The 12,328-nt window shown below is 39.2% G+C and overlaps 1 protein-coding gene across 1 annotated transcript in view; it reads right to left on the bottom strand.

The window, feature by feature from the left end:
- CSMD2 (CUB and Sushi multiple domains 2) overlaps window positions 1–12,328 on the bottom strand; it is a 576,739-nt gene that overhangs the window by 72,329 nt on the left and 492,082 nt on the right. The window contains exons 46-47 of the mRNA XM_072974827.1: window positions 3,519–3,599; window positions 2,906–3,019 (exon numbers count right to left, since the gene is read on the bottom strand). Of these exons, the coding sequence (XP_072830928.1) occupies window positions 2,906–3,019; window positions 3,519–3,599 (195 nt within the window). The remainder of the gene's footprint in view (window positions 1–2,905; window positions 3,020–3,518; window positions 3,600–12,328) is intronic.

The following is a 12,328-nucleotide window of genomic DNA, read 5'->3' as shown; positions in this document are numbered from 1 at the left end:
CTCCATGTTGCCATAGCAAGAAGCATGCTTCCAAGATAATAGAAAAATGTGTGATTCTAGTCATAGGAGACTAAGACTTCACTGGACAAGGCATTAGCTGAGGTAGAAAAGAGAAGGATAAGCCAAAAGGCAGAAGAAAGTGGTACATTGAAGAGATTACAAGTGGAAAAACATTCTGTATTCATGGTTTGGAAGACTTAATATTGTTAAGATGCCAGTGTGACCCAGACTAATCTGTGGACTCAACTCAATCTCTATAAAAATCCCAGCTGGCTTCTTTGCAGATATTGACAAGTTGATCCTAAAACTCATATGGAAGTTCAACAGATTCAGAATATCCAAAGTAATCTTGAAAAAGAAGAATAAAGTTGGAGGATTCACACTTCCTGATTTCAAAATATATGATCAAGCTACAATAATCAAGATAGTTTGGCACTGGCATAAGGATAGTCTTAGATACAGATCAAGAGATAAGAATTGAGGATCAAGAACTAAATCCCCAAATTTATAGGCAATTGATTTCTACAGGTACTTCAATGGGGAAAGGATAGTCTTTCCGGTAAGTGGTACCAGGACAACTGGATATTCATATGCAATAAAATGAATTTGGACTCCTACCTCACGCTACACATAAAAATTAACTCAGAATAGATAAAGGCCTAAATTTAAGATCTAAAACCATAAACCCTTAGAAGAAAACAGATGTAAATCTTCTTGACCTTGGATTAGGCAATAATTTTAGATATGACGCCAAAAGCACAAGCAACCAAAGAAAAAATACATAAATTGGACATGATTGAAATTAAAAACTTTTGTGCTTCTAAGAACACCATCAAGAAAGTGAAAAGAGAACCCACAAAATGGAAAAATTTTCTGAAAATCACATATCTGATAAAGGACTTGTATGTAGAAAATATATATATTTTAAAAATTCTATAATTCAATAATTAAACAGATAAATAACTTAAAAATGGTCAGAGGATCTGAATAGACATTTCTGCATACAAATGAACAATAAGCAGATGAAAAAATTCTCATCATTAGACATTAGGAATATACAAATCAAAACAATGAGATACCCATTACACTCACTTAGAATGGCTGTAATTAAAAAGACAGATAATAATAATAGAGAGGATGTAGGAAAATTAAAACCCTCATACACTGCTGGTGGGAATAGAAAAATGGTTCAGCCACTGTGGAAAATACCCTGACAGTTCCTCAAAAGTTTAACATAGAGTTACCATATGACCCAGCAATTCCTTTCCTAGATTTACACCTAAGAGATATGAAAACATGCTTCTCACAATAATTGGTGCATGAATGTTCATAGGTGCATTATTCATAATAGCTAGAAGTGGAAACAACTCAAATGTCCATCAGCTGATGAGTGGGTTAAAAAATGTGGTATATGTACAAAGGAATATTATTTGGCAACAAAAGGAATGAAGTACTGATACATGCTACAACATGAATGCACCTATAAAACATTATGCTAAATGAAAGAAGTCAGTCACAGAAGACCACACAATGTAGGATTCCATTTATACGAAATACCCAGAAAAGGCAAATTCATAGAGACAGCAATTAGGTTGGTGGTTGCCTAGAACTGAGGGGGCTGGAAAGAAATGGGAAGTGACAGCTAACAGGTAAAGGATTTTTTTTGAGTGGGGAGTGATTTACATGTTCTAAAATTGATTGTGATAATGGTTGCAAAACTCTGAATATACTAAAAACCACTGAAGTATACACTTTAATAATGGATGAGTTGCATGGTATATGAATTATATCCTGATAAAGCTGTTATCATAAAAAAGACTGTGAAGGGTCACACCTTGGGAAGACAAGTGTGCCACTAAGACTTAGAGGAAAGTGCGAGGCTGAGAACGGGGCGTAAATCTAAGAAGACTGGAACCAGGTAGATATAGAAACAGAGCCAGAGATGAGAAACTAAGACCGGAGCAAATCAAGGAGGTTCTGGAACCAGTGAACCTGTTACTCACTCTTCCTGGGGGCTGGCCCCTTGGCGTGTGGGTGGGTCAGCTCAACTGAAATAAATACGGAATTTCTCAACGCATCAATCAGCCTAATTCTGGGCCTTGTGGCCCCTCTTGTCCTCACTAATAATCCATATTGCAGTCTCCCTAATCCTGCTTTCATAGAGATGGGGGAGAAGCTGACCTGTTTCTCCAAGGGCCACTAAATATCTGTTGGTAGCAACAGCACTGGAAGCACTAGCAAAACTAGTAACAATAGTAAGAGCCCACATTGAGCAGTTATGATTTGTTAGGCATAGTTCCAAAGTGCTTTACATTATTTACCCATTTAATTCCTCATAATAAGCCCATGGCATAAGTAATATCATTATCCTTATTTTACAGATGAGAAAACTGAGGCACAGGACAGTTAGGTATCTTAACTCCAGGTCAGATGCCTCATGAGTGGAAAGCATTGTCTTTGGTCTTAGTTGGCATAACGTAGAGAAGCAAATTCATCTTTGGTCAAGGCATCACACTGGAATGAAGACAACTGTGGTCTCTCAGTTGCCTCGCTCAGCACTCAGGGCCTTGAGCACACTTACCCTCCAGTAAGGCAAGGTTGGCGTGTGAGCCCCTGCCCCCACCAGAGATCCCACAACTTCCTCTTTCTAATGATCAATATGCTGTTTCCCGGGAATATTAGTTAGAAAAAAAGGAAGACAGAAATGTGGTCACAATGGCCGATTCACAGCCCTGGACCTAGGAGCTGTGCAGAGAACTTATCTAGAGGAATCACTCCCTGAACCATTCAAACAAATGTTTGCCCAGTGACTTCTTACTTCCTGGGCAGGGACTGAGGATAGCGAGAGGAGAAAAAGAAGGCCTGTGTTGTGGAGGCATTCCAAGGTGTGGCTCAGCGCAATTACCTTCACATATGGGTGGTGGTCCTTCAAACTGCAGGTAAGTTCCCAGTTTGCAGGTCAGGATTTCACTCCCCACTAAGGTAAAGCCAGGGAGGCACCTGTAGCGTACGATGTCACCTGTCAAGGAGAGACCAATACGGGGACTCCCTGGAGACGTCTAGGCAGGGCTGATCAGCACCCCTCAGTACCTTGAACCCACTTCCAAGCAAGATGACCAGTGGCAGGTTGTGTTCTGTTCAGACTTAATAACCAGCTCACCTCCAATCAAATGACCCAGATGACTGTGTCTCCCCTCTCATAGCTCCACCTTGCTGAGCTTAAGAAAGTTCTGTATTCCAGGGATATTTTATAGTGTCTCACATGGACTTATTTCTCAAAAACAGAGGGACTTGAGCCACAGAAGAAAACTGCTTTCCTAGCTCCTCTGCCTACATATGGTTAAAAGGAAGAGTTATTGTATTTGGGATGAAACTCAGTTGACAGAGTATCAACCCTCTTGCACTGGGCCTATGTTTTCTCACCATGAACAGGAGGGAGAAGAGCCCCACCAGCCAGCCCCCCCAACTCCCCGACCCCTCCTCGCCAGCCCTGTCCTGGGTGGTTTGGGAGGTGGTACCTATGTTGAATTCTTCATTTTCTGTGACGACTTCAGCGTTGGGGAGGATGGTGGGAGGAGGGCATTTGGTGAGCGGATAAGCTGAAAAGACAAAAGCAGATGAATCGGTGTAAGAACATCATTCTTGGGGCACGTGGTCATTTGTTTGTTCAGTGCTTCATGTCCTCACTCCTCATTCATTCTCACAGCAGCTGTGAATGCGTGTTTATCTATACACAGGGCAGGGCTAGCCAAGGATGATTTTGCTTATCTGCTGTCATTCTTTTTGGTTGCCTTCCAATGCAAAGACCAGGAATCATATATCAAGATTCAAAGGATAATGGGAGCTTGAGATTTGCAAATGTTAACCACTATATACAAAAATAAATAAAAAATAAATATCTTCTGTATAGCACAGGGAACTATATTCAATACCTTGCAATAACCTTTAATGAAAAAGAATATGAAAATGAAAAAAAGGGGGAAGACACAATAAAGGAGAGAGGATCCAAGGGGGCAGCACCTGTGACTAGAGCTGAGGGGAGGGGACAGAAGCATCTACTGAGCACCTACTATGTGTTAGGCACTGTCACACGCGGTCACCTTGAATTCCCACAATAGCTGATCCCCCTGCGAGGTGTTCTACTTACGAGGAAGCTGAGACACAGAAAGGTTCAGTTACTTCTCCAGGGTCACACAGGAAGTAAGTGGCACAGGCAGGATCTGAATCCAAGTCTGGCTGCTCTCAAATCCCATATTCTTCCTGTGACTTAGCATCTAAATACTGTGTGTGGCTTAGGTGAGCACCCTAAGTCAATCTGGCTTCAGTGCATTTTCTAAACTGGAAGCCATCACTCTGGGCAGAGACTAGACTGTGCGTAGGGGGTGATACTGAGGCCAAGGTCAGTGTGGGTCATGACTTGGCTTTCTTTCCTTATCTGGCACACGGTTAAGTGCTGTACGTGTTAGTGGCTGTTGCCACCACTGTTGCTGTTATTACTCCCAACGTCACCTTAACCCTCGCTATGTTTTTTAAAAACAGCAATCTTTAAAAAAACAATTTACAAATGTAACACATTATCACTAAAGAAAATCTCAGATTTTCTTTGAAAACAGTAGGAGGAAAGTTAAACTCATCCATTGCCTTCTCAGAGATAACCACTGCTAATCCTTTACTGTAAATTCTCAGAGTCTATATTTTCTACATACATATTTTTCTTTTACAAAATTTGCACCATATTGTATACTTTGTGTTGATCCTTGTGTGCTTACTATTATATGGCAAGAATTTTCCCACAGAATTACGTTTCTTTAAAAATCTGATTGAAATGACTTCATAGGATTTAGTCATAGAATTTGACTCACTATATTTATTTAACTAGTAAATAAATTCTAGAATTTATTTAACAGATACTCTATTGTTAACCATTTAGGTTTCCAAAGTTTTGCAACTTAAAATGAAACTGTGATAATATCCTTCTATATATGCATCTTTTATAAAGTTTCTCTTTTTTTAAACTACAGATGATGAAAGTGTCTGAGCTTTTTAAAGTATAGGGATCTCCTACTGGCTGTCAGGAATCCATTCCCAGAAATCAGATGTTCTGGGTAAAGATGCCAACTAGGATCCTATTTGCTATTACTTTAAATGGGAAAAAATTATAACGCATAATCCAAACCCCCCCAAAATATTTAAAACAACAAAATACCTATATATATGCAACAGAACAATATGCTAGAAGGTAAAGACTTAAAACACGACCACCCAGTGATTGACATGGTTGTAACAAAACAGTGGTTCTACGCATCGTATATTGCACCATAGACATTTAGGGCACCAAGCAAACTTTTCAGCTTGAGGCAGAAACCCTGGGCAGAAACAAGGGCTGGCTATGAAAGACATGGCGAGAAAATGCTGAGGACTGTGCTGGTGGGGGGGGGGTACTCCTCACACTGAACGTCACACTGTGACAGCTCTTGGAACCAGCAGCACCTGAAACACAGTTCCACATGTTCACGTGGCATTCTTACACTTTACCAGTTGTGGCTGGAATAGAACGTAAGACTTTTCCTGCATGCAGTTTTCCTTGGAATGCTGCATTCTGTTTGGAGGATTTAACTTTGTTTTTCTACAGATGTGTCAGCTGAAAAATGTCATATTGAAAGACACATAGCTTTATGAAGTGTGAGTATTAACACTGAGAGGCACTTCTTGGGAAAACCAAACAGGTTTCATTTTGATTTCACATAAACCAGGGAGGACCAGGCTATATTTGATGCATGCTTCCATTTCTTCTCTCCAGGAAAATTGCTCCAACAGATACTATCAACAGAGAGCCAGTTTCTCCGTCCCTGGGTGCCATGATTCTTGACCCATTTAATATTACCCATTGAGAGCCTGCCCTGGGCCAGGCACTGTTAGGTACTAACAGTGCAACAGTAAACAAACACAGTCCTCTCCCTCTCAGGACTTAGAGCCATGGGCCAACAGTCCTCAATTTCAGTCTTTGAAAACTTGATAGACAACAAAAAGAGTACTACATCTTTCCTTTTAGTTAGCATTTGATAACTAGTTGGGATAAATATTTTTTCACTAACGGACTATTTGCATTTGTCCTTTTTAACTCTCTATCCTTTGCCTCTATTTTGCTTACAAATTTGAAAAACTTCATGTATACTTAAGATCGATCTTTGCCTGGTAAACCTATTTTCCCAACTTATCATTTGCTTTTACTTATTTATGGCACTCTTGATTTGTACAAGTGTTAAAATTTCATTTAGCCAATTCTGTTTTCCTTTATAGATTTTTTTTTCCTATTTGACACCTTCCATTCTCAGCCTCCTGCTTACCTTTAAAACATACCTTCGAAAACTTTCTAAGACACACTTAATTTTTCCCAGGAAAAAAATCAATAAAAGAAATCTCCACATAAACACAGGCTGGGTATTTTACCTTTTGTGGTTGTTAGTTGTAATGGGTGATTTCCCATTACCTTTTTACCATGAGTTTTTAAAATTACAAATTTCTGCTCAATGCAGAAATCTGGGTGGAATACTGAAAAGCAATAAAAACGAAACTTCCCCAAATCCCACCACCTGGGCATATCCATTGCTAGCATTTTGGTGTATGAATTTTGCTCTTTTACAGACAACTCCCCTCCCCAAAAAACACACACTGGAGCTACCATGTTATTGCTACAGAACTCGAGGGCAGGGGGGCATTCAGGGCTCCTGTTTCCTTTTGTCCCTCTCCCTCTTGCTCCCCTGGGGATGAGGCACTGGTACAGCCTAATCAGACTCCGGGACATGTTAACATGCTAACTAGTGGGGAGGGGTCCTTTCCATAGGTCAAGCAGCAGTCAGTTCAACAGTAGCCATGGTGGGTCATTATTACACACTGTACTCTCTCTCATGGACTCTGGATACTTCTTCCTCATGCTGATGGGTGTGTTGGATTAACCATACATCTGAAGCTTTTAAAGCCAAATTAGCTTCAGGAAAAATGTGGTCCATATGGTTTGCTTCAGTTTACCAGATGACTCCGGGCTCTGCATTCGAATTTGGGGTCCAAGCCCAGCTGATACTAAAATGCTTTCCTTTGTCATTGTTCCTTGTATATATCTCTTTCCCAAGAACCTCACAAGGAGGGGTGGCTGTGGTCTAGGTTAGCAGTCCCTCCCTTATGACTGTATCCCTTGGTTATACCATCATCAGAGCTCCCAAAAGAATGTTATGCTTTTTTTCACTGAACAATATCAACTTTTCTTGTAGTCAATGAATTATATTCTACATGAATGATTTTTACTGACTATATTTTCCTCCATTTGTGTGTGTCATAATTTGTACACCCAATCTCTCCTATTATTTTATATTTGAACTGTTTCTAATTTCCTTGTTATAAATAGCACTTCAAGGAATACCTTAATACACATATCTTTGCACAGTTCCCAGAAGTAGGATTAGTGGGTCCTAGATCATTGTTAATTAGGAACCTCGGGTGTAAGTAACATAAATCAACTCAGGGTAAAATAAGCAAAAAAAAAAAAAAAGCCTCTCAGAGAAGAGGGAACCCAAGGGTGGATCTGTAGCCAGACTTCATAAAGGTAGAGGACAAAGAACTGAAGGGCCACCAGGAACTCGGGAAACTCTCCCACGCGTCTTGGTGATTCGCTCTCTACACATAGGACTTTTCTGTTTCCCAGTCTCCGTGGACAGTAGAAGATAGGTGATCCATTGCTCTTGGATTTATATCTTCTCTCTTCAGGAGATAAGTCCAGGCAGAACCAGAATCTCTCAGGTTCAATTTCAAGTCCCCAAAAGAGAGCATCTGATTATCTCTGCTGGAGTCGGGGCAGTTGCTCACCTTTAGTTCCAGCTACTGTCACTGGGGTTGGGGGTACCGTGGAGGGATGTCATGATGTACAAACATAGTTGAAAGGTGCCTACATGAGAGGGGTGGTTGAGGAGACCATTGTGAGTTGTGCAGACACCTGGAGATGTTTCGACTGTAATTAATCAATTGTGTTAATCTTTTGATATGTATTCTTCAACTGCCCACTATCAAGTGGCCTCTTCCTGTAAGCTTCCCAATGGGATTGTTATTTAAAAATGATCATTAGAGATTATTATCTAATGTTAAAGAATCCACTTCTTCCATTTAATGCTTTTTGCTCTGAATCCTGTTTTTTTCTTTAATTGTTATTGTTTGTGTTTGCCAAATATATCACCACCCAGCCTTTTATTTTAAAGCTGTCACATTGTCTTAGTTGTATTCCTGGTATGGAAAATCTGGTTATAATATTTAGCGTAATCTAAGAGTCTTTGCGTTTTTAATAAGGTACTGGGCTTTAATACATTTGTATTTGTCATAATGATGGAACTATTTTATTTTGTGCTCATCCTGTGCTTTCTGAATCTTTGTTTCTACACAGTTTCCTTTGTTTTCTACCTTTTATATGTGAATTATGTTTTGTTCAATTTTCTTGAGTGATTTGTAAGTACTATAATCTATTCTTAATTTATTAGTGACTAAAATAAATACTTGGAACCCTTATTTTTTATAATTATAGAAGTTAATGATTGAATAATATCTATTGATCCAACTCCCCATGGAAGAGAAGGACATTTCATTTCTCTCCCTTTCCTAACTACTTGGGCATTTGCTAATATGAAATTGCTATTTTTAAACTTTTAAGAATTATTATATTTACATTATTTTGAATCTATTTTCAATTGTTATTAGATTTAAGTTTGTGACTAGCTAGTCACTGCTTCCCATTTTATTTTTCCTTTCAGGCAACTTCTCTCTATTGAGATCGATTCGTCCTTCATTAGGTGGCTGCATCCTTGAGTAACAGTTCAAATTAACACTATGGGTGACACTAATTTTAAGCTCTTGGATATCTGCAAATGACTCTCTCTTGCCTTCACATGTGATGCTCCCAACAATTTTTTCTTTTGAACATTCTAAAAATGCCTCCTTTTATTTTGTGGAATTGAATGCTGAAAATAATTAATCTGAGAATTGTTGATTTTGGCTCCTTGTAACTTTCTCTACCTGGATGCTAGTAGATTTTCTCTCCCCTTCATCCTTCTAATTTGGAAAATGAGCCAGGCTATTTTTGATTTCTCCTGGTGTCAAAACAGTGAGCTCTTTTATCCTATATGAGCAGGTTTTCCTTCACTTCAGGGTGTTTTTTTCTTTATTTCTATTCCATCCACGAGGTTCTTTTTCTCATAAATACTTTTTTACCAGTACGTTGGTTCTTTGGTCGCTGGGTCTCTATTTACCATCTTCTCCTCTATCATTTTCAGTTCTTCGCCCTTTTCCCTCTTCATGTGGGCTTTCTAGGTTGTCCTCCACATCTCTGAATTGTTTTCTACAATGTCAGTTCTGCTGTTTGCTGATTCTTATGTCAGTTTAAACTATGCAACTGCATTTCTTTTAAACCTTCCTTTTAAAATACTAATTCCCCTTGTAAATAAACATTTTGACTTGAAACAAAGATACAGGAAAAGTTGGAAGCATAAGACACAATATTTTTCTCATGAATCAATTGAAAGTAAGTTGCCAACATGACATAACCACAGAATATTTTAGTGTATATTTCCTATAAACAAGCACATTCTCCCACATAACCACAATACAACCACCAAAAAAGGAAATTAAAGGGATATGTTGCTGCCATTGAATCCTTACATTCTGTTCAAGTTCTACTAATTGTCTCAATAAAGTCATTACTAGCAAAAGAATCCAGTTCAGAATCATAAGCTGCATTTCACAGTCATGTTTCTTAGTCTCCTTTAGTCTGGAACAGTTGCAAAGTCTTTCCTTGACCTTCATGACTTTTACACTTTAAAAGGTTATATGCCAGTTAATTTCTAGTATGTAACACTATATTACATTACCCTCATTTTGGGTTTGTCTGATTCCTCACGATTAGATTCACATTGTGCATCTTTGACGGGATGATCCTGTAAGTGACTCTAGGTTCTTCTCACTGCATCGTATCAGGTGGGGTATGATTTCAGTCTGTCCCATTACTGAGGATGCTCACTTGGATCACCTGATTAAGGTGATGTTCTCCAGGCTTCTTCACTGTGAAGCTTTTCCTTTTTCCCTTTATAATTGTCGTGTGAGGAGGCAGTTCGAAGCTACCGAGTTACTGGTTCATCTTTCATTGGGTGGCTGCATCCTTGAGTAACAGTTCAAATTAAGACCATGGGTGACACTAGTTTTAAGCTCTTGGAATATCTGCAGATCACTGTCTCTTGCCTTCATAAATGTCCTGTTCCTCATAAAACTTTTAATCAGTCACTCATTCAATCAGTAATTAATGTCTGTGTGGTTTTACGTGGTGTCCAGGTTACAATTTATTACCAATTTTAATTCCTATGATGCTCAAATTATCGCCATCAAGGTCAGTGGGCGCCCCCTGAAGCCAGCTTCTACATCCTTTTGGCATATCTCCATCATTCCTGGAGCACTTCCTCTCTTTCTGCCATAAGATGTTGCAGCCTCATCTTGTACTCTCTCTGCCTAGTTCTGGAATCAGCCATTTCTTCAAGGACTGAGCCTTGGTCCATTTTTAGTGGGAAATGGTATTTAGAAACCTATATCTGACACTAGATGTGTTCACTACTACTGAGGGGTCATTGCTTCAAAGCCCTCTTAGTGGAAGGGGCTAAGGAATATATGTATGTGTACATGTGCACACATACACCTCTATTTCCTTCTATACCTGTCTGTACATCCTGAAAACCATGGCTCACATTGATACCTCTAATTCAAATTCAATTCACTGAGTATATTCTGTTTGCTCTTTTCTTATTTCTAACCCTCCTCTCTGACAGTGAGACACCTGCTTTCTATTGTCCTTAATATATTAACTTCTTTGATCAATCACCTGTATGGATCCAAGGTCCCATCTCTACTACCATTCCTCCCTTGAGTGAATGTCCTGCTTGCCCGACTTGGGCTCTGACTGATCCTCTTTGCGGATAACCTTCTCACTCTGCTTCGGCTCTGATACCCTCCACAGATGCTCGCTTATTTTGTTTTGAGCTCTGATATCCCATGCCGGCCCTGTCCCTGTATAGATATCTTCTCACCCCTGATAGGCTCCAACGCCCCATGCCAGGCTGCCCCTCAGCGTGGGTCCTTCTCTCCTCCAACACCCTGGCCTGGGCCATGCCCTGGCAGGTGTGGGTGCCTACGTTGCTCCATCCCATCTAATAGCTTTAGAAAGGATGTTCAGGAAGGGCAGGGGAGAGATTTAGCCCCCCTTTTATTAATCTCTCAGCCAGATACCTCTTATTTGGAGTCCATGTTACTAAGACTCTTATGCTGGAAGCAGATGCTTTTCAAAATTTGCTTCTATTTCTTAAACTGTATATTCCCAAGGGCATTTTTCTCTGCAATTCAAATCCTCTTTTCTCACTTAAAAAATACTGTAGAATGGAATACTACTCAGCCATAAAAAGAACAATACCACTTGCAGCAACATGGATGGACCTAGAGATCGTCATTCTAAGTGACGTAAGCCAGAAGGAGAAAGAAAAATACCACATGATATCACGCATATGTGAAATCTAAAAAAAAAAAGGGGGAAAAAAAAGGACACTATGAACTCATCTATAAAACAGAACCAGAAATAGACTCTCAGACTTAGTAAAGAATCTTATGGTTACCGGGGAAAGGGGGTGAGAGGGGATAAATTTGGGAGTTTGCTATTTAAAAATGTTAGCCAATATATATAAAAATAGATTTAAAAAGTTTCTTCTACACAACACAGGGAACTATGTTCAATATCTTGTAATAACCTTTAATGAAGAAAAATGAAAACGAATATACGTATGTATATGCATGACTGGGACACTGTGCTGTACACCAGAAACTGACACATTGCAACTGATGGTACTTCAACAAACAAACAAACAAACCCCAAAACCGTGTTTTGATGAAGGCTAAATTTAAAAAAATACTATAGAATATTGTCATAAGTCTCCTTTAAGGTTCTTTTCTTCTTTTTTGGTTCTGATATGAAAAGAAATTTATTTAGGGCTATTATTCACCTACAAAAGGGCAAGCATTCTTTCTCCCATCCCAGTCCTAAGCCCTACTCTTTGCAAGTGTAGCTCCTTCTTTTTCTTTAATTCTTGTCTCAAATATCACCTCTTAAGACAAATTTTCCACAATTATTCTACATGAAGTAGATTCCCTTTTTGTTTGCTATCTTATTTGTTTCTTTCATAGCACTTGTTACAAATGGCTTTTATTTGTTTGCCTACTTGTTTGTTATCTCTCTCTTCTTGGAGGGAGAAAGCTGGGG

Source organism: Vicugna pacos, chromosome 13 (assembly GCF_048564905.1).
Source record: "Vicugna pacos chromosome 13, VicPac4, whole genome shotgun sequence".
NCBI classification, from domain to species: Eukaryota; Metazoa; Chordata; class Mammalia; order Artiodactyla; family Camelidae; genus Vicugna; species Vicugna pacos.
The sequence above is the reverse complement of the archived record's forward strand: the minus strand, read 5'-3'. Positions and strand labels throughout refer to the sequence as shown.